General features: G+C 36.3%; 1 protein-coding gene across 2 annotated transcripts; it reads left to right on the forward strand.

Annotated features, from left to right (window-relative positions):
- The first annotated feature begins 313 nt into the window (after positions 1–313).
- SERBP1 (SERPINE1 mRNA binding protein 1) lies at positions 314–16,545 on the forward strand. Of its 2 annotated transcripts, NR_197962.1 has the most exons (9): positions 314–712; positions 947–1,136; positions 4,415–4,565; positions 5,103–5,243; positions 5,374–5,445; positions 6,071–6,145; positions 8,653–8,830; positions 12,357–12,530; positions 14,339–16,545. NR_197962.1 is itself a non-coding variant. In NM_001434753.1 (8 exons), the coding sequence occupies exons 1-8, from the start codon at positions 400–402 to the stop codon at positions 14,393–14,395; spliced, it is 1,161 nt and encodes a 386-aa protein (NP_001421682.1). In that variant the 5' UTR covers positions 314–399; the 3' UTR covers positions 14,396–16,545. The 2 variants fall into 2 exon arrangements, 1 of the variants encoding a protein (NP_001421682.1); NM_001434753.1 differs by lacking the exon at positions 947–1,136.
- The last annotated feature ends 6,918 nt before the right edge of the window (positions 16,546–23,463 follow it).

The raw sequence follows: 23,463 nt of genomic DNA on the forward strand, positions 1-23,463 counted from the left end.
ACGTTTTCCTGTTTTCAGCGCAGCAGGAGATGCCAAGAGTTTAAGGGTGGCGATAGCAGGTGGCAGGACTCCGCCCACCACCGCGCTTCTCCCTCAGCTTGCACGCCCCTCTCCCTCGGTGAGGTCCCGCCTCTGAGGCGCGCGCGAAGAGTTGTTAAGCCTTGTATTCTGGGAGTTGTAGTCCTGGTGCCGGGAGTCACCCCAGGAAAAGCAACTCTGGCCTACAGACCCCGTGGTACCGTGCGGCGCTGGCCGCTCCCGGATGTGTGCCTAGCGCCGGAAGAGAAGACAGCCCCCCTCTCTCAGCCCGGCCATCTTGTGGGAAGAGCTGAAGCAGGCGCTCTTGGCTCGGCGCGGCCCGCTGCAATCCGTGGAGGAACGCGCCGCCGAGCCACCATCATGCCTGGGCACTTACAGGAAGGCTTCGGCTGCGTGGTCACCAACCGATTCGACCAGTTATTTGACGACGAATCGGACCCCTTCGAGGTGTTGAAGGCAGCAGAGAACAAGAAAAAAGAAGCCGGCGGGGGCGGCGTTGGGGGCCCTGGGGCTAAGAGCGCAGCTCAGGCCGCAGCTCAGACCAACTCCAATGCGGCGGGCAAACAGCTGCGTAAAGAGTCCCAGAAAGACCGCAAGAATCCGCTGCCCCCCAGCGTCGGCGTGGTTGACAAGAAGGAGGAGACGCAGCCGCCTGTGGCGCTGAAGAAAGAAGGTAAAGCAGTGGTAGAAGGTGGGAGACACCCGGGATGGAGGGAAGGAGCGAGGAGACTTGGGGCTAACACTCGCTTCTGGGGCTCCGAGGGTTCGCGGGAGACTTGGCCACCGATATCCCCGCGTTTCCCTCAACGCGACAAAAGCCAGGTCCTGCGAAGGTGTTGGGAGCGTGTTAAGCCCAAGTTCAAACCACCACCTGCAAGGATACTGGAACCACCCCTTCCCGCCTCAGGTCTGAGCCGAGAAGCGTGGTCGGGATCCTGGGAGGCTGTTGCCTTCCCGCCGGATTCCTTGGCGGGCGAGCGCATGGACCGAGGCTCGGTGAAGGGAGCCACTCCTCGGAGCACTTGTAGTGAAGCGGATAGCGGGAGCTCCGCGGCTTCTTCCTGCTCAGAGCTCCCCCCTCAGTCTGCTGCTCTGAGGTGAGGTTGTCTTCTTTAGGCTCCTCTCTTGCCATCTTGTCCCAGGATGGCGCGGGGTACGCCCGAGAAAGAGAGTCGAGTTTTTTGCCTACGCACACACCTCCCCGCAGGCATGTTCGAACCGCTCGGATATTGTGGAATAAGCTGCCCTTTTAGGTGCACACGTGCTTTACTGTCCACCCCTCGCCCCCTCAACTATTACAAACTTAATAACTTGCTGGAGTGAGTCAAGCTGTTGGGAGAGGAATTTAGCCACTCGGGATTGACCAGAAGCGGGAATTCTGAATGAAAACGTGTTGGCAGGAAATCCTGAAACTAGTTCTCGAGTCAACATCTTTTTTATCTACCCCGTCGAACCCCCGCGCCCCCCCCACCCCCCCGCACATAGTGTTTCGTGTGGTGTGCCCCTGGCCTGAGCCTCGTGGCTGTCACAGCGGTAGCCACCGCAGAGTCCTTTTGAGTCTATGGCTTTTTCTCCCCATGTGCGTGAAGCATGGCCGGGATTTCATTGGCGGGTGGTAGCTGCTTCCAGGTCATTGTAAACTTCGCGGGATTGCCTTGAACTTGGTGTTTGCACTCTCCCCTCATTGCTGGTTTCTCTTTGGTGGTGGGTGAAAAAGCATAGCAGTGAGGAGTAAGGAAAAATCTTAAAGATCCGAAGTAAGTAGGTGTAGGACCTAAGCTCTGAATCATAGAGATTACCTCTGTGTGTTGAAAGTTGAAATTTTGCCACGTGCTTCAGAAAGGAGTTCTTAGCTTTAGTTGAATTTGATAGCGTTCAACTAATTTAAAAATGAAAACAATTGTGTTAGGTTTTGGTTTAGAATTTTTAAGAAATATAGAGAGAACGTTTTGAGGCTTGGGATGAAGAACCTAGGTGGTAAATAAAACAATTATATTAAAATTACAGGTTGGAAAGGGAAGCACACTTTGGAGTATTAGAAAGCATGCATCTTTGAGGCTACTCAGCTAGTCTTTATAGCAGGCTCTATAGGCTGTAGTACAATGTAGTAAATCGTTTAATTTCTATGTTAAGAAACACTGACTTGTGTAGTCATTTAAACTGTGCTCATGTTTACCTCCTTTATCACACTAATTCAAAGGAGGTACATGCAAAAATGGAATCTGAAGTGTGTTCACTCTTTTTGCATGTTCAAAACATGAGGTGTGCTTTAAACCTCTCAGTTTGATCGTAAAGTCCATTTATGAAATAAACTTTTACCTGGAACCTAGTATTTTAAATTATAAAGTTATTTTGTAAATTTATGAGCAGGATTGCGTTTACCGTTCAGTAGTCTTTCCTTGGGAAAATTTCCATTATTAGCTATCAACATTTTCCTTACGTCAGCATTTCAGAGCACACTTATCCTTAAATTGCATAAAACAGGTTATAAAAATGTTGAATGAAAAAATTTCATTTTGAGAGCCTACTATGTAGCAGTCATTTCTGGTCATTGGGAAACTATAGACCTGTAAACAAAGTCCTGGACTCTTGTAGTAGGAAGGATTGTTAACCTGATCATGTATTCTGTGCCTTTGAATAGAGGTCCTGGCACAATCCTAGATATGCTTTAGGTAGGTATTTACTGTTTGTATTCTATTAATTTTGTAGTTTGTCTTTTGCCCACTTGAGGAACTTGAGAATTGACTAACATCACTAAGGTCTATTCTCATTTGTTTTTTAATGTTGAAAGCCTGGAATATAGAGAAAAATCTAGAGACACATTTTTAAATGTCAATTGCTGCATGGATTTATTTGTGTTTTAGATTCTGTAAGCCTGATAACTGAATATTGGAGTGGGGAAGTAAGCCATTGTTCATTTGGGTGTGTGAGGCTTGGATATTATAAGAACTGGTTCCGTAGCTCCACCCCATACACTACCTCTGAAGAAAATTTTTTAAATGCCTTGGTGTAAGATCTAACATTTGTGGCCTGTCCTGAGAGTTTATGTGGAACGGACCTTAAAATTTCATTTAAGAGTTTGACATTTACCATTTGACTGCAAGCAGCTGAACAGTTGGGTGCATCTTGGTGGCGGTACACTTTCTTAGAAAGAACCAGAGTGAACCAACTTAATATCTTGTTGTGAAATCAGTTCCTCAGGTGACTGTCAGAAATTGTGGTTTGGGAATTAAAGCATACCTAAAATTTTACAGTCATAAGTTTAACCATCAGTCTACTTATTATCCTTAAGGCCACCATGGGGCCTTTTGGCCTTTGACACAAACAGAAAAAAGGTAAGGGAGAGGGAAATCAGTAAATGCTTCAGCCATCATTTAGTGTCACAAGTTTCTGTTTCTTACATCTTGCTTAATTTGTGTATGTGGTTTTTAAAGATTTTTTGAAAACATAATTGTAAGGGCAAACTAAAATTTCTCCATAATAATAACTTCTGGTTGCATAACAGTGTGTTTTAAAATTAGGTGTGGTATGTATGTATATGTTTACATATATAGAAATATATGTATAAACTGCAATAGGAAGAGGGTTAAGTAGCTATTTCCAACTATGGAGATGTAATCTTTTTAAAATTTTTTTTATTGAAGTATAGTTCATTTACAAAATGTGTTACTTTCTGCTGTACACTGAAGTGATTCAGTTATATATGTATGTGTATATAAGCTTTTTTAATATAGTCCCTTATGGTTTGTCAGAGGATATTGAATATAGTTTCCCATATTATACAGTAGGACCTTATTCATTGGATATAATCTTAAATGGCATTTGCTTTCCCTTCAGTTTTGTAATTTCATAAAATCATCAGTCTTTTTACTTTTTTTTTCTCTTCAGATGATGTAAAATAAAATAATGCCTTCACTGTTGGTGTGTGTGTTTTTTTTTAAGGGTCCTTATCTGGTGATTGTGTTGGTTTGTTTGACTATTATTTGTAAATGGCTACTCTTATTAATCGTTTTTACTATATCATTTGCTTAAGATTTCTTTGAATTTAGAATTTCAAATTAAGAAGCGGGCATCTTGAAAAGTCAGAGAAATAACTAAATGACCTCCAGGTCAATTACAGAGAATGCTTTGTGGGGAAATGGTTTGGCAAACTAAATGGAATTTTGAAACAAGTTTATTTAAATAGAAATTTTTCTGAAGTACTTTGTTAAACTTCAGAGGTGCCCAGTGTTAGCCTTTTTCAACAGAAAGTGCTAGTGGTGGACTTAAAGAGTAGTATTTTTTTTTTTTTCCTAACAGTCTAGGCCTAAATATTTTGTGTTGCAAAAATGATTTGCTTATATGGGTTTTTTTTTTTTTTTTTTAATTGTTTTAGGAATAAGACGTGTTGGAAGAAGACCTGATCAACAACTTCAGGGTGAAGGGAAGATAATTGATAGGAGACCAGAAAGGCGACCACCTCGTGAAAGAAGATTCGAAAAGCCACTTGAAGAAAAGGGTGAAGGAGGAGAATTTTCCGTTGATAGGCAAGATTGTTTCTTAATCTCTTCATATATTGTCAGTTTATAGACATCCATCTTAACGCATATGAATTAAGCATAATTGCCAGGAAGCAGTGTGGCTGGTTAATTTTATTAGTTTTTTCAGCAGACCATGTGAGTATGTGTGTTATTAATGACATTTTGGTAACAGTTTTTGGTATTCAGACTTAGATTTCTTGTAGTGAAACACTTCAGTTATGCAGGTTAGATGTGTTTATTTTAATTTTTAAGTATATGAGTGAATAGCAGTTTTATTAGATTATAATGTGAAATGAGTAACAGTGGAAGAGTATACACATTAGTAGTAAAAGCGAATGTCAAAATAATTTTCTTTCTTTGGGGAATTCCCTAGTTCTGATTCCCTTTAACTGTTTAGAAAGAGACTATTTTGAATTTTCTAAACATACTTAACAGTTGCCATGTGAGCCAGTAAATATGTTCCTGTATTTTTGAGTCTTTGACTTTCTCTCATTCTTTTTTTCAGAAACCTTACAAGTATGTAATATTTTTCATTTGTTGTAGACCGATTATTGACCGGCCTATCCGAGGCCGTGGTGGTCTTGGAAGAGGTCGAGGAGGTCGTGGACGTGGAATGGGCCGGGGAGATGGCTTTGATTCTCGTGGCAAACGTGAATTTGATAGGCATAGTGGAAGTGATAGATCGTAAGTCTTATATTGGTTTTTATTATACTTTAATATTTGAATCTACTTCTTTAATAAAACAAAATTTGAATTTCTAGAACTAAAGAGTATTATGTTAACTCAGTTTTGTTAGTTCTTTTTCACATTACAGTGGCCTGAAGCATGAGGACAAACGTGGAGGGAGTGGATCTCACAACTGGGGAACTGTCAAAGATGAATTAACGTTGGTATTCCATTTTTTTAATAAATAATTTTAATAAAATTGTATAGTTTACTTTTGAGATTTGCCCTTAATTCTGTTAAATATTTACTTGTCCTTGGGACAAAAATGGATGCTGTCATCTCAGCTACTTCCTTACAAGATGATGGGTGATTTTTTGGATATGTTAGGGTTATAATGTGTCGAATGACCAATTTTCCTCTGTTTCAAACGTATGTGATACTTTTCATATAGGTATATCACTTTTTTTGAAATCTTATATTGAAGTTATTTGAATGTTCTGCTATTGTATGTTTCTTATTTTATAATTCTTATTCTAGCTATTGACCTTTTAGTGATTATAAAAACTTGAAAAGCTGGTGGGGCTTTATTTCAGAACTGCTGCCTTTCTACTTTTTGAGTAGTGTGCTTGAGCTATAACTTGGATCAGTATATATTTTTAAATTATTTTCTCATGGTGTTCTACAGGGGAGTAAATTCAGTAGGAAAAAACCGGGAATGTGAGAATTTTAAAATACTTCTGTATACTCTTTTAACTACATGTAAATGGACCTAGATGCCTTTTTTTTCTTTCTTTCCTTAGAGAGTCCCCCAAATACATTCAGAAACAAATATCTTATAATTGCAGTGACTTGGAACAATCAAATGTGACTGAGGAAACACCTGAAGGTGAAGAACATCCAGTTGCGGACACTGAAAATAAGTAAGTGATTTTGTGTGTGGTGGTAATGCTTGAGCATTGCAATGTGTGGGGTTTACCAAAAAAACAATCTATAGACTTAATGTTGTTAAATATTTGCTTTTTAATAGGAAAGACTTTATTGTACTCCATTCCTTCAAATAGTAGAGTAGTACTTTACACATGTATATGTTGGGCTGTTTGAATTTACCATTGACATTTTAAAAAGATAAGGAAGATACGTATTTTAGTAAATCCTGTTAGCCCTGAGCACAAAAATTATCTGTTTTAACCTGAGAATTATTTGCAACTCATAGTTCAAAGTACTTTGGACTCTATAGCTGTACACATTTTATACTGAGACAGTTTAAAATGAGAAAATGTGACCATTAAAATTAGTTCCTCCATCTCTTTGAACGTTTTTCCTGTTGACATAGAATGTGGAATACAGCATTATTGGCTTTTTTTAAAATCTGTGAGGAGAGCAAGGCCCAGAATACGTTATCATTTAACTAGCTTTTCTTATTTTCTGAGTTTTTAGGTACAAGACAGTTTTGAAATTGTTCAAGGATTGGAGAGTTTTAAAGACTCAAGTTATGCTGGTAGAAATAGTTTTATGCCTTCCTCTGTCTTCCATCAATACAAGCAGAAGTTATATGTCAGTCATTTCTTTCAGCATGTAGTTTAAAGTCTTGAATTGCAGATTATTTAGGTCAGTAATTCTTAATAAAGGCATAATCAAGTCATTTAGGGAGGGGATACTTTTCTAAACTCTTTTTCTCCAGAATTTTTCTTAGAGTGAAGCACTATTAATGATTAGAAAGTCATATTTAGTGGATTTCCTTAAATAAGGAATAATAATTGATTTATTATTAGAGAAAATTACTATTGTTTTTAGTTATTACTAAAAATATAAATATTATTTTTAGTTACACTATTAGTTATTTTAGTTATTATTATTACTGTTAAGTAAAAATACATGGTGTTGAGTGATGTGTTGAACTTTATTTTGTATGAAACTATGAATATTTTGTGGTAAACAATGGAATAGGTAAGTTAAATGAACCTTATACAACACTTAATTACTTTACAAAGCTCAACACAAATATTGTGCCCTTAATGAAGAGCCTTCATTTATTTAAATGAATAAATATTTAATTTGTTTAAATATTTAAACATATTTAAATCACCTTAAGAGTAATCTGCCAAGATTATAACTACTGATACTTACAGTTATGTAAGAGATATATTGGTATTGATAGGGTATTGGAAGCAAATTTTAGCTCAGTTCCCAGGACTGAAATTGGGGTTCTAGGTACTGAGCCTAAAGACCATGATGATGACATTAGCTTACATATGCAAGAGTGTAAATTTAAGAAACACAGTTTTGGCTGAATTTGATTGGTTCCTTTAAGTATAGTTCTTGAGTTTCTGTTTTGTTTCATTTGATTCTTAGAACCCTTGAAGGTAGATGTCATGGTTTCATGATGTGATAAATGTATGCTGAGTTCTGTTCTTGGCTAGGTTACAACTAATGAGTAACTGGGACCTTTTTTCTATCTTTAGTTTTCTGATGTGCAAACTGACAGGGTTGGACTTGATACTTAAAATTGCATCAATTCAGTATAAACTCGGTCTGGGGAGTTTAAGATGAGATTTGTCAAACAGTAAAGAATAGCATGTATGGAAGTTATTTGAGCTCTGAGGCTAACTGAATCACCTACTATCTTTGGAAAGAAGCGGTGCTCCCAAAATAGCAAACTTGTTTGGTGACAATTGAAAATTGAGATTAAATAGTGAATTCCTAGGTGCATGCTTTGTTTGTGTAAAAAGGAAACAGGATACTATGTAATAGTTATAGTCTGGGAATTATATTAGAAATAACACAATTTGGTATTAAGTATTGAAAACCGGTATTCTATAGAAAGTTCCATTACTAATGAAACTTTAGTTTGCTATTCATGTACACACTGGTTTGACAGTTGGAGTATATATAAAGATTGGATTTGTAGAAATTAGAGATTTGCTTTAAATATTATAAAAATGGATGAGGGAACAGTTCTCTTATATTCTTATATAAAACTTGGTTGTCATGGGCAGCCTAGATGATTACCTTCATGTGTGTTATGAATTATGTATTATGGAAATTAAAAATGTGTTTTAGCAGAAGCTAAATCAGATTTCAATCACATACTGTAAGTTTTTAAAACAGTAGTGTGGTTTTAAAAAATGTGTTCTAGGTTTAATAAAGCCAGTTCAAGATTGTGTTACTGATAGATGGTCATTTAAGAGTTTATAAAGATGAATTGTATGTTCTTTCGCTATCCACATTTTCACTGATTGAACAAACAGTGAATTCCTGGTCTCTACCAAGTCACATGTTAGCCATTGGGTTACAAAGAAAACTGATTTTCCTGTCCTTGGATAATCTAGATGATTATCAACCAGCTAAGGTTGGTACTTCCTCACTTACAAGTTCTGTGATTTTATGAGCTCACTACCAGGTGTAATACTGAAACATCTTCACACAGGGAGAATGAAGTTGAAGAAGTAAAGGAAGAGGGTCCAAAAGAAATGACTTTGGATGAGTGGAAGGCTATTCAAAATAAGGACCGGGCAAAAGTAGAATTTAATATCCGAAAACCAAATGAAGGTGCTGATGGGCAGTGGAAGAAGGGATTTGTTCTTCATAAGTCAAAAAGTGAAGAGGTAAAGTGAAGTTTTGTGGTGTTTGAAAATGTTCAGATTTGTCTTGAATTACATATACAATTTTTGTTTTAAAATTTCACATGGGTAATCTGTTTATAAAGTAAAGTTTTACATGGGATTATTTGAGACATATGTTGCCCCCAAAGGAAAATAAACTGCATTATGATATAGTCTTAAGAAATTATTCTTTTAAAGTTGTAATCTTTTTTAAAATCTTACTTAACTGGGAGTCATTAAGACTTGTATTAGGTTGAAAGGTTGGCATTTTTTATGTGGTATAACTTTAAACTGTCTGCCTATGCCCTGTATAAATAATATCCAGGAATCTTTCATTAATCTTTACTGAAGAGTAATAGCTTGTGAAGACCAGAGAATTTATGAGTTTCCTTTCCTTAGGAAATAAGGAAACTAATGAAAATACTTGAGAAAGACGAGTGACTTTTGATTTGGTAGCTTTTATTTAAGTCTTGGGGCACACATTCTTAGGGGACTATCCCACTGCTATATCTTTTTAGGGTTTATGTAAGTATGAGCTTTTAGTCACAGTTAAACTGAAATGTTATGAAGGCAACCTGTAATTTTAAAAAATACAGTAAAATCTTTCTACATTTTAATTTTCTAAGCAAAAAAATAATTGTGAAACAAGCTTGGAAATATTCTGCACTAAAAAGTTTAGAGTTGATTTTTTAAACATGGGCATCATGAAAGTAGGATAAATGAGACAGTCTTGTGTCATTTCCTGTTGGTAAAGAAAAAATATTTTGCTTCATTAGAGTGCTTTGGGTTTTTTTGTAGTTCTTGTTGTAAAGTTGTTTTGTGTGTCTGTAAAATTCAAAAAGAATCTTGGATTTAAAGAACCATAGAAGTTCACTTTAGAGAGTTTATTCATTTGAACTAATTATTAAACTGCTTGCTGCTGCTGCTGCTAAGTCGCTTCAGTCATGTCGGACTCCGTGCGACCCCATAGACGGCAGCCCACCAGGCCCCGCCGTCCCTGGGATTCTCCAGGCAAGAACACTGGAGTGGGCTGCCATTTCCTCCTCCAATGCATGAAAGTGAAGTCGCTGAGTCGTGTCCGACTCTTAGCGACCCCATGGACTGCAGCCTACCAGGCTCCTCCGTCCATGGGATTTTCCAGGCAAGAGTACTGGAGTGGAGTGCCATTGCCTTCTCCATTAAACTGCTTAGGATAATGTAAAAAAAAGTACTTTGGCACCTTTGAGACAATTATTCATAAGTTTTTGGGGTCCCAACAGAATTTTTCTTCAGAACAGGACACAGACATGAAATACTTTGGTATAATTTTAGATTATTTATTACCATTAATACCCTGCAACCTCTTCATGCATTTTATAGACATCTGGTTAAGTATCCCAGCTTTAAGTATTTTATATTGAGCTTTTCAGAAATAATTATTACACAAGGTTATACATAGAATTTTCTGAAAATTATAAAATGTGAAATTGGTTATGAATAACCTTCAAAATAGGATATTTTCTTTATCAACCACTTACAAATGCTTGGACCCTCATAGTTAGGCTACTTTTGTGATGTTGTACTTGGAATCTGGCCTTATTGGCATATATGGCCTTAACACTTGAATACAGATTGTCTCTGATATAGAACTTGATTTTCACTTTCAATACTACATTTTATAAATTACATGAGATATTTAACACATTATAATAAAGGCTTTGTGGATTTGTTTTAGATGATTTTGCTCTGCCGTTGGGTAATGTAGATGTCCTAAGCACATTGAAGGTAGGCTAGGCCAAGCTATGATGTGTTTGGTAGGTTAGGTATATTAAATGTATTTTGGACTTAAAGATAATCTGGGGTTTATCAGGATGCAACCTCATTGTAACTTTATAACAGGTCTTTAAGTTTGTTGTATACAGTGCTTTGAGTACTCTTTTTTTCTTTTATTGTACTTATCTTCATCTTCACAATAAAAATGAAGTAGTTAGGGAAAGGAAAGCACTTTTTTGAGAAATGGAGAACTGAATTATTGACAGCTGAGACCAAGCTCTATTTCCTTAATTATTGCACAGTGCTATAGGAAAAAAAAAAAACAAACCCTGTAAATTGATCCTGGTAGTTTACTTGAAGATTGGGGATGTAACCTGAATATCCAGGCTTCCTCTTAATTACTATAGTAATACCTTCAGGATTGTTTTCAGTAATATATCACCTTAAGCTTTTTTGCTTCTTGCTCTAGAAATTTATAAATGGTTTTAACTAATAAATTGATATTGTTGTTTAATATTTTTTAAATGTTAAAATTAATATTTTTTTAAACTTAAAAAACTGGAAAATATTTTTAAAAACCTTTCTTTTTAAAGAAAGAGACAAAAGGGATGTAATTTAGTTTGGGTATTAGATGATTAAAGGAATGCAAATCTGTTAACAAATAAAGAATTTGTACTTGAAAGGTAATTATTAACAGTTGTAATATTACAAGATATTTAGAATGAAATACCCTTCAGAAAAAAGGATTATACATGTATTTAGAAAAATTAAAACATACTTTAGTATAGGAAGTTTCCAACTAGAAGATTAAAACCCATTCTCCCAAATGTACAAAAGAAAATCAGGCATTAAGCAGTGTGAGATTGCTTGGCATTTTTGCAGAGTTTGTCATGTGGCTTGGGCATCTGAATTTCACAAACATGATGACTTCATTTTAATGCAGGTTCCTTTGGTAAATTTAAGGCATGGTTTTATTTGTGCACAGTTTTTGAAGGTTGTTTATTTAACTTGTTTCACTTGAATCTGTAGTTCTCCAGTTTATATGGCAGAACATGTTTAAATATAAACAAAAGCATTTTGAGAAGTCTGTACACAGTTTCTTTCCCAAGTCATAGCTCGTATAGAGCAAAAGTTCTGTTTAAAACTTAATGAAGAGATTCAGTAATGTCTCTAACAGAAATATATACCATCTATCTAAAAGTCTTCATCAGAGGGTTCAGATTGGAATCCTAATCTGAAGGGCATATTTTAAATGTACTTGTTCATCCCTGATGGCTCAGAGGGTAAACAATCTGCCTGAAGTGCAGGAGACCAAGCTTCTATCCCTGGATCGGGAAGATCCCCTGAAGAAGGAAATGGCTACCCATTCAAGTATTTTTGCCTGGAGAAGCCCATGGACGGAGGAGCTTGGTAGGCTACAGTCCATAGGGTTGCAGAAAGTCAGACACGACTGAGCAGCTAACACTATTCATACTTCACTGCTAAAGATTATAATTCAGTAGGTTTGAGGTGGGGCCCAGCCACTTGAGTAGTTGTGATAATACCTCTAATCAAGACTTGCTAGTGTCACCTATAATTAAAGTTAAGGGAATATGAAGTGGAGAAAAGTGAAAGGAATTCTTCCTGCTAGATGACTGTAAGTCATCCCAAAGCTTACTTTTTACCTGTTGTTACATTTTTTCACACAAAGGACAGGTTGTAGAAAGCTCATTTAGAAATATACAACATTGCTTTCCTATTAATCAAATCACCCAGTGGCCTTCATTTGAAATTTTAGGCTCATGCTGAAGACTCAGTTATGGATCATCATTTCCGGAAGCCAGCAAATGATATAACATCTCAGCTGGAGATCAATTTTGGAGACCTTGGCCGCCCAGGACGTGGTGGCAGGGGAGGACGAGGTGGCCGTGGGCGTGGTGGACGTCCAAACCGTGGCATCAGGACTGACAAGGTAATTTTAAGACATAGTCTACCGTTGTAAGTAACTTGAGGGACCTCTTTGGATGGATGACTGACCTAACTCCTTTTGGGGACATAAGTAGAAGAAAAAGGTTGGCACGCCTTTAAGAAATTACATTTTAGGTTATATTTTTGTTTAAAGCACTTAAATGGCTGTGCTGCCAGTGGTTAAGTTTATCACCCTTTATTGAACAATTTAGTGCTTGTCATGGTACTGTGCTTTTAAAAAAAATTGCCATTTTATAGAAGATGAAATTCAGGTGCAAGGAACCAAGGTAATTTTTTGGTCTTTGTCTACCTGAAGTGCCAAATATCAATAATTGTCTTGACAAATCTTCACTGCTTTTTAGAGCTCAGCTTAATAAAACCTTTGTGTCCAGTATCTAATTGTGTTACATTGATTGGTTGTTGATTCCTATTCTTTTCAGGAGAGCTGGTCTCCTATTAGAGTTGGGTTTCATTTTGGTCGTATTTTTTGTGATTTCCATTGCCTTGCACTGTGTGTGACACAAAACAAAATTTTTCTGAAACATTTTGCTAGAAGCCCTAGTAATTGGTAGTTTTGAATTCTGATCTGCTTGATCCCAAAGTTCATGGTTTATTGATGAGATATTATTAAAGTATTAGTGATAATTTGAGTTAATTCATTGTGTCTTACAGTCTATTTCAGAACCAACCATAATGTCCTGAATTCTCAGCATCTGATAAATGGCACCCCATCTGCTTGATTGAGTCTGACAATGTTTAATTACAGTAGTAACTTAATATTCTAGATTTTATGGTCACCTATAACAGTTCAGTGGTATTTTGTTTGTTTTTTCCCTCTGTAACACAATGGCAACCCACTCCAGTCCTCCTGCCTGGAAAATCCCATGGGCGGAGGAGCCTGGTAGGCTGCAGTCTGTGGGGTCGGGAAGAGTCGAACATGACTGAGCGACTTCCCTTTCCCTTTTCACTTTCATGCATTGGAGAAGGCCATGGCAACCCACTCCAGTGTTCTTGCCTGGAGAATCCCAGGGACGGGGGAGCTTGGTGGGCTGCCGTCTCTGGGGTCGCACAGAGTCGGACACGACTGAAGTGACTTAGCAGCATTGTGTATATGGATCTTTTCAATACTTTTTTGTTTTATAATTTGTATTTTGACTATAAATAGCCATTGAGTTCCTTCCTATTAGCTATGAATGTGCTGCTTAAATAATTGGTTTCTTAGCCTGCTTTCATTGCCATTCTTAATAGCAAGTGGGAAAAATAAAAGAATAGTGAACAGCAGTGAATCCACATACGTACCTTGTGTGAATCTACTAGTGTGATTTGTTAGAAAAACAAATAACCCATGGTGTTACTAGGAGTTTTTTCAGATCTTGGTAGAAAATTCAGGACAGGGCTCATTGCAAATATTTGTAGTCCTTTTTTGTTTTTTTAATTTTACTGGAGTTTACAATGTTGTATTAGTTTCTGCAGAGTTGGATCAGTTATATATACACACATATATTCACTTGTTTTTAGATTCTTTTTATATATAGGTTGTTACAATACAGTCAGTCCTTATTAGTTACCTATTTATTTAGTTACATATAGTGTGTATATGTCGATCTCAGTCTCCCAATTTATTCCCCTCAAGTCCTATTCTGATCCATAATTTTACCTTTTGAAAGTAAAAGCTTTGGTGTATTTTACTTATTGTAATAAAACTGTGTGTGTGTGTGTGTTTGTTTTTTTTTTAAGAATCTGTCTAAATGTAGCCACTGGAAATATTATATAAGACTTGAGAATCATTAATTTTGCTTGTTTCTTTTTCAGTCAAGTGCTTCTGCTCCTGATGTGGATGACCCAGAGGCATTCCCAGCTCTGGCTTAACTGGATGCCATAAGACCGCCCTGGTTCCTTTGTGGACCCTCCTCTTTGAGGCTTGCATGCTTAAGGATCCCAAACGACTAAGAAATTTAAAAAAACAAAAAAAACAAAAAAAAAGACTGTCATTCATACCATTCACACCTAAAGACTGAATTTTATCTGTTTTGAAAATGAACTACTCCTGCTACACAGAAGTAACAATATGGTAGTCAGTTTTGTATTTAGAAATGTATTGGTAGCAGGGATGTTTTCATAATTTTCAGAGATTATGCATTCTTCATGAATACTTTTGTATTGCTGCTTGCAAATATGCATTTCCAAACTTGAAATATAGGTGTGAACAGTGTGTACCAGTTTAAAGCTTTCCCTTCATTTGTGTTTTTTAATTAAGGATTTAGATGTTCCCCCTATTACAAACTGGTTTTAAATATTGGACATAATATCAGTTTTAATACCTGCTTTGCATTTTCACACATGGTCAACTGGGACATGTAAACTTTGTCAAATTTTATGCTGTGTGGAATACTAACTACTTTATGTATTTTAACTTAGTTTTAATATTTTCATTTCTGGGGATAAGGTCTTTCTCACTTCTCATGATAGCTGTTATATATGCTAAATCTTTATATACAGAAATACCAGTACTTGAACAAATTCAAAGCACATTGGTTTATTAACCCTTGCTCCTGCATGGTTCATTAGGTTCAAATTATAATTGATTCAATTTCAATTATATTTACTTTTAAAATGTCACTTGGCCATTTTAAAAATCAGTCTAGACACCTTACTGGTAAAAGTTGTTGAAGCTACTTATTGTTGATAGACACATATTGTCAAGTGAAGTAGTTTTATGGGTGTTGGATTTTTCCTCCTCCAATAGGGTGGATGGAACAAGTTAATTTGGCTAATGTGTTAACATTTAAACTGCTCTGTAAAGTAAGTGGCCGCTCAGTATGATATGTATGTGTGAAAGGTCCCAAAATCAAAATTGTACATCCATAATCAACCCTTTAACTCTCCCTTGTTCTAAAGAAACCAAAGGGCACTGGTTAGTATGGTAAGGTTGGAGGTTGTTAATTTCTGGGATTTGGAAAGTGGACAGCTTTACTTTATAAGGTTGGAACAGCAGCACCATCCATGAAATGAAAACCAAAAATTTTACTGTTTGCAAATTTCCTATATTGCTATTAATTTTTGTCTTAAGTTGATAGATTCTGTAGAAGGTAACAACTATCTTTTTACCTCTTCCTCTGTTACAAAATTAGGTTAACAATGGATTCTTTAATCAAGAGCATCACCACTTACTAAAACATACATGGAGAGAATAATAAACAGCCTTTCTAGGATTTTTTTTTTAAGTCTTCTGCAACATTGATTAACAGGAAAGGGGCTTTATTTACAGATTTAAAGATCTTTTTGTCACTATTAGTAATTTTCTATGTGGTAATGTCCAATTTTAAAAATACTTTATATAAGACATTAAGTCATAAAATGTCTGTTTATCTCATTAGTTTTCCCCTGTACTTCTAAAGGAGAAACCATACAGTACAAGAGTTACGCATTGGGATTGGATTAATTGATACAGTGACCTACTAGTTTGACATTTTAGGAAGGAGGTAATTGGTTTTTTTAAATGGTGGATAAGCTTGTGCTGGTGTTTTGGATCTTATGATGCTGAGCATGTTCTGCACTGGTGCTAATGTTAAACATAATTTTATATTTACAAACATATCTGCTACCCAGAGGCAAGTATTAATTTAGTCCATATGGACTATTGACCCCTCTTGAGATTGCAACATACACATTCCTAAACATACCCATAAGTAGTGTGTTTAAAGTATCTTAACTCATTTTTGGATACGAACATGTAATAAACCTGATTTCTAGCAACATATAGAAAACACCTATTAAAAAAATAAGTTCTACTCATTGTCAGCCATTGCTGGCATTCTGTCACTAGAGAATACACAGCAATATCTGGTATGTTGCAAGCTTTCAAGATAGCCTGGATTTTAAAAGTCAGTCCATTAGTTGTATCTGATGGATGTAAATTTGCCTCCTAGTTCACTTTGTGTCACGAGCTAAAACTGTGAACCTAACTTTCTCTTATTGGTGGGTAATAACTGAAAATAAAGATTTTATTTTCATGCTCACTTCTTAAAAGTCATAAAAGCAATCAAATAGGAGCCCATTTATCGTCACGTGTCTTCTGACCTATGTGTGTATTCCCAAAGGTAATGTTCATATTTCATTTTTTCCACAAACAGACTTGTTTATATGGAGTGTTTGTTAACCTAGTCTGTCAAATAGCAATTGGGAGAGTACCTATTTTAATTACAAAGTTTAATTCTTGCAAAATGAATTTCAAGGACCGACATGACAATTGACTTGTAGGAAAATTGACAATTTTCTTGTAGGAAACTCCATGTTTGAGTGAATGTCAGGGATTTGTCTTTTATGTTGAGGGTTTGTCTTTTCACAAATAAGGTAATAATGGCTGATAGAATGTTCTAATGCACTTGTGTCTTGATGCTTTTAAAGTGAAATAGTGGTACAGTTTGTATTTTTTATTAAGATTTTCAGTTTACATTGAGATGATGGAGATAAGGTCTCATAGTTAAATATTTTGAGGCCTTTGTGCAGTTATGAAAGATTTTTAAATGTGTCACCAGGCACATTATACATCTAAGTTACTTTACTCAGTTTCATTTAAAAAGGAGGCAGAATATATCTCGAGTTGTAAATAAGTAATGTGTTTGGGGATTGTTTCTGGTGTTTTATGGAGGGAGAATGTTAGGTATTCATTTTTATTGTATTATTTTTCTAATTGCTGTAGGTGGTTGGAAATAGAAAATTTTTGTTATACGCTGTTAGGGAGTTGCATAGAAAGTCTGAATATTGTATATTAGGTCTTTTAAACATATCTTTAAGAGACTAACATATGGAAAGAACCAACAAATATCAAAGGGTTAAAAAAACTCAGAAATGTGGAGCTGCTAGAACCTGAATGATTTTGACTTTAAAATCATTATCATGTATACTAGTGGACATCTAGAAGACATCTATCCTAATAGCAATTCTAGGCTCTTGGGTGCCTGCAACTCTGCTTTATAAAGAAAGCAATTAAATGCTTAGAAAATAGATTCTAACCCAGACATTGTATTTCTACTGAAATAAATAGGCAGAACACTTAAAATCTAGTAACAAAGCAGTAAAATCCCTCATCAGATTTTCAGACCTGATTAGATAAACATTGTAAAATTGTCAGATTTGATCATTAATCTGTATATTAAGTGTCAACTTTCAGAAATTTGGGCTCCTGATTTTTTGCACAGTCTAGGTTTACCTCTGACATGTTCTTTCAACTTGAGAGTCAATCTGATGATCAAATATGGGGGTTATATGCGAAGTGATTGAAAAGGGATTGAGAGGAATTCATTAAATCAGTAATGTAAGGAAAGGTAACCTAAAAGTATAAGCTTAATTTCAGAAAGTGATTAGGATATAAATTATTAAAACCATTAAGATTTAGTCCGTACTGGGAAGTGCTAACATTGGAAGTGAGTATCATTTAAATTAGTGCTACATCTAAGCCAGATATCAACAGATTTCTGCCTGTGGTCTGTTTTTTGTACAGTTCCTGAGCTAAGAATGGCTTCTACCTTTTAAAAGTGAACGATGTATATAGTTCGCAAAGTTTAAAATACATGGTCCTTCACAGAAAATGTTTGCTGACCCCTGGTCTACACCATCACTTAGGTCAACATGAGAGTTGTTTTTTTTAAAGTTACAGGTGCAGATTAAATTGCCCTATATGGGAAGTTGTGAAATTTGAAGTATTTAAAATTTTTTACTTCTTAATCTCTAATCAGAGTAAGGGCAAGATATTCAGTAGCTTTTTAGTAAATATTTATTATTTTTTAAGAAATTACTGAGTTTGCAACCTAAATATGATTCTGAAAGCTGTTATGGAAAGTATAATTTGCTAGACTAAGACACAATGGCATGGTTATAGGTTTTCACATTTAGTGGCAATTATCACTTGATGATATCTTTCTGTTGTGCTGACTGTGCCATAAGATAAGAAATAGAAATATTTTACATGGATAAAACAAATGTCAACTTCATAGGTTGAACTGGGGCATGAATTAATGGATTCTGAGAACTGTGTTTCTCAGCTTAATCAGGATATCCATTTAGGCAGAATCTAGCTTTTGTGTCATTACTTCTGTCTTATCTGGGAGTCAGTTCACTTTGAAATGGAAAGGAAGGGTGAGAAATAGCCCATACAAGTTAGAAAATGACTTACCAAATTATGTTTTTGTTGGAGGTGTTAATTATGTGAAAGTCAAATTATGTGACTATGTGGAAGTTTACATGAAATTTACGTGAAGGTGAAAGACTCAGTTGTGTCTGACTGCGACCCCATGGACTGTAGCCTGCCAGGCTCCTCTGTCCATGGAATTCTCCAGGCCAGAATACTGGAAGGGGTATCCTGTCCCTTCTCCAAGGGATCTTCCCAACCCAGGAGTTGAACCAGAGTCTCTGGCATTGCAGGTGGATTCTACCAGCTGAGTTGCCAGGGAAGCCCCTAATTACATAGGTAGTGTTAAATCAGTAACATTAGTCCCCTTTGCTGCCTGTTGGAGAGGCTGTGACCATTCCGGTGCACTTGAATGTGTATTCTAAGTCTTGTGCTTGGAAAACAAAGAATACTTGGTGATAATTATTCTGTTACCTTTGGTTCTTTGTGAATTTTTCCAAACTGCTGCTGCTGCTGCTAAGTCGCTTCAGTCATGTCCGACTCTCTGCAAGCCCATAGACGGCAGCCCACCAGGCTCCCCCATCCCTGGGATTCTCCAGGCAAGAACGCTGGAGTGGCTTGCCATTTCCTTCTCCAATGCATAAAAGTGAAAAGTGAAAGTGAAGTCGCTCAGTCGTGTCCGACTCTTAGCGACCTCATGGACTGCAGCTAGACTACCTAAAGTGCTAAGAATTGCTCTGAACTGATCTTGGTTGTGGCTTTATTCCTTATATAGTGGCATAAATGTTACTGGCATGGAAATGTGAAAAACAAAGGGCTAGTTAATATTTAGGATTTTGTTACTTGGAGAACTGAGCTGCAAGAGTGAGCAGTAGTTCATTTGGACAGTATTGTTTACACCATAACACTGTAATTGAAGTTGCAGCTGACTTCTCTTACAGATTTTAGGACCAAAAACGCTTCAATTTGAAGAAATGGCTTTCATTTACCTAGAATGGAGATGTATAAAATGATCCAGTTGAACTTGGTTCTTGTTATTGCCCAGAATTTTGTCAGTTTGGGACTGAAGTTTTCTTATTTAGCTGATGAATAATGTCCAAAATTTTATTATGGAAACTTTTACACATTGAATTTCCTTGTTTCACACCTTGGGTGTAATAATCCACAGTCAGTTGTTGCTTTGTTTGGCAGGCACACTGACAAATAGTGACAAATGTTAGATAAGCACATGTTTAGACATTCTGTCAATGCTCAGGCTGCCAGAGGTTTGGAAATGATCTAACACATCAAAGAAAATGGCTTCCTCTCCACCCCCAATTGCATTTCATAGCTGAAAATATTTAGGCTTACGTGACTGGTGAAATGAATTAAACACAGGAACTTTTCTGTTTATAGATGAAGTTGGTTTGTCTTTTCTGGAAATTCTGAATTTCCAGTGAAGCTTCTACATTTTTTTTCCCCAACAAAAAAGGAACACATTTTCCTAAAAACTACAGAAAATTTGGTTTCAGCTTGATACTGTGTACTTGTTTATCAGGGCTTCACTTAGGTGCTACAGTTGTAGTAACTTAAAAAGGCCATGGGAAGACTGGGTTGGATAAATTACTTCTGATAAAGGTGTTCATTGGTCACTAATCATACAAAGAAAATCAACATACCCAGCCAGGTATATTGTGTGTGCTTCCCACCACTGTATTTTGTTCAGAAGAGTATCCATTGGAGATCCAGTGGCACTTTGTCACTGTATCAATACAGTGGATTGATACATTGATACACTGTATCATACAGTGGATTGATACAATACATTGTATTGATACACTATCATACGGTGGATTTGATACAATACATTGTATTGATACAGTGTATCACAGTGGATTGATACAATACATTGTATCAGTACAGTGTATTATACAGTGGATTGGTACAATATAATACATTGTGTTGATACAATGTATTATACAGTGTGTTATACAATAGTGTATTGATACAATGCATTATATAGTGTATTGATAACAATGCATTATACAGTGTATTGATACAATGCAATACACTATCAATATATTTGAATTGGTCCACCCTCCGCTCCAGCCCTGCATTTTAAGTCAAGTAGAGCTGGAAGTCAAGACTGAAATAGAGAAGTGCTTTGGATGCTGTATATTGCTCGGTGAAAATAAAAATCATCTGAGAAGTTCTCTTTAGGAGAAAACGGACAGTTTATTAACAGAAAATTGCCATTATACTATTGCTTGAAGAACTTAAATAATCGGCACCTCCTAATGACACCCAAACATGGATGTTCCTCCTTTTTTTCTTTTTTTCAGGATCATCAATTTCTTGTCACTTAAAGTTATTAAACTTTTATCTACAGATTTTTAGAGGAAAATTTTGAGAAGTATCCGTAGCTGGAGAAATTATTGGCTAACTATCCTTTCTAGCTATTTTTCATCTATTGCAAACACATGAAAAGTGGGTGTTTTAACAACAACCAAAAAGTCTCTATACAGCTGTTGTGAAAGTTAACCTGCCACAGACCAGAGGCATCTAAAGGGAGTGTTTATAGGAGTGCAAAGGAATCCAGCCATCCGCAGTTGCAAGAGGGGGAGAGGAGAGGAAACAGGAAGTTGTGAAAAAGAAGGCAAATGGTCTTTAATGCCCTCTGTGATGGAATAAGGTTAAGATTTCTTTTTATAAGTGAAATCTGGTGACATCCAGTTTTCACCCTGAGATTTTTGGCATGTTAATGCAGGTTACGATCTTTCTGGTGAAAATCCAGGACCTATGAAAAACAGTCTCGATGAGAATCTCGTAATAGCTTTTACAGTATTTTGTTGGGTCCAGTTACCTGTGGGTAGTATTAAAATCTGAAATTGGAAAAGGGAAGATACGGACTCCACCTGACATTCTCTTGCCTAGGCAAGGTCAGGGTTCCTTGTGGAAGAATTCTTCACAGTCGTGGAAGTTGATAAGTGGCCTGAATTAATTTAAAGGGACCTTGTGGCATCACATAATAGGTCTGTATGTTTCTTGGAGATGTGATTGAAATCTCAGCCAAATTAAGAATGGTTTTGCCACTTATAAATAAAAGAACCATCAACAAAATGTGGAACTAGTTACCATAGAATAAAGGAAAGGCATTTATGTTTCAACAATTCATACAAGCAACACAACTGAATAAAAACAGCCCTAATTCGTTTTTACTTAAGAAACAGCCATGTTTGGAAAAAATCAGGTTAAGTTGGATGGAGTTATAGATATTTTAATTAAAGAGAGAACACACTGTTCTGGTTACTTTTCTATTTGAAAGGCATAATGTTTTTATTCATAGTTTTAAAACACTTTCCAGTTTCCTTAAAATAATGGACTTTCTCAGAAGTGTTACTTCCCGTCTGTGACCTACAGTGTGCCTTGTAAGATTTAGATAGCTGAGTAGATAAGTTAGCAAACTTAGTGCCAGATTTGTCCTTGTGTCATTTAAGATTTTTCTGCTTTTTAGGTAGTTTCCTAAAGAACCAAGAATGCTCTAGAACTTTAGAAGTATGGAAATGCCAGTTTTTGATTATCTAGTAACAATAGGTTCAAAGATTTTTATGGAATCACAGGTATTGTCAACTACAGTCAGAATCCCAATTGATAAAAAATTTGTTGTGCAGTCACTTGCATAGAGAAGAATTAGAGTAGTTGAAAGTTAGGCTCTAAAACCAGACTGTGGTATCAGGTTCTAATAGTATGACTTGGGTTTAGTTAACTTGTACCATAGTTTTCTCATCTCTGAAGTGGAGAGAACACCTACCTTAAACTAGTCATGGTGAGACCTGAGTTACACCTCTTGAAAACTGCATGGACTAAGTACTGTGTTAGAGGTTGTTGATCATTATTAACAATTTCTGTAAGAATGGGAGTAAAGGCAAAAATTGGCTTGTTATATAAACTTGTATTTCTTTCAAAGATCTATTGCTTCAGTTACTACTCTTTAACATCCACCCCCTTCTAGTCAGTGCTGTGATAAAGCTTTTATTCACTTTATGATATTTATACAGTTTTAGTCTACATTGCTAGGAAAGGAGTTCCTGACTCAAATTTTACTGAATATTGCCCAGCTGCCTGCAGAAAAGAGCCAACTAACAGTACTCTTAACCAGCTAATTTTTAATGTTTTTAATTTGGTAAGGGAAAAATGATAATTTTTATTTCTTTGATAAAACAGGTGGGGTTTTTCATGCTTATTGGGTATTTATATGAATTTTGTGAGTTGCTCACTCAGTCCATTTTTCTTTGAAGTGCTGGTTCTTTTTTCATATTGATCTGTAAGTTATCTGGCATATCTTGAAAATATTTTTATCTAACTTGGGTGTGTTTTGCAAAGTTTTTATTGGAAATTTATTCTAGTGTAGACTGATGTAAAAATACGACTTGTTTCTTTCCATCATCAATTAGCCAACTGATTAAATTCCTAATCCTTTCACCCCTCCCCCACTAGGGTGAAGAAGAGGACTTTCTGATCTCTTTATTCTAGAGTGATTAATTTGAGGGTTTACCTATTAGCCTTTCATAAGGGTGGATAATGTGAATGTCCTTGAGTCCTGCAGGCTAGAAAGAGAACAGGACTAAGAAATCTTTGGAAGGCTTGAGCAGTGATACTGGGACAGATGACAACTACATCAGGTGGAAGAAAAAGAGCCTGATGGAGAAAACCAAGAATTGAGTAAGGGGTACTGACTAGAATAGAATGTGCCTAGCTTGGCATCTCTTTCACTGGTGTCTGGGCATTGGTGAGTTGCAGCTGTAGGCTATTCGTGGAAGCTGAGAAA

Source organism: Bos taurus, chromosome 3 (genome assembly GCF_002263795.3).
Source record: "Bos taurus isolate L1 Dominette 01449 registration number 42190680 breed Hereford chromosome 3, ARS-UCD2.0, whole genome shotgun sequence".
NCBI lineage: Eukaryota > Metazoa > Chordata > Mammalia > Artiodactyla > Bovidae > Bos > Bos taurus.

What these genes read in the sequence shown, in the direction of transcription:
- SERBP1 (NM_001434753.1), top strand. Translation starts at nt 400, where the DNA reads ATGCCTGGGCACTTACAGGAAGGCTTCGGCTGCGTGGTCACCAACCGA. An exon ending in GTTGCGGACACTGAAAATAA is followed by an intron (nt 6,146 to 8,652) that starts GTAAGTGATTTT and finishes ATCTTCACACAG; the next exon opens with GGAGAATGAAGTTGAAGAAG. An exon ending in GTGGCATCAGGACTGACAAG is followed by an intron (nt 12,531 to 14,338) that starts GTAATTTTAAGA and finishes TTTCTTTTTCAG; the next exon opens with TCAAGTGCTTCTGCTCCTGA.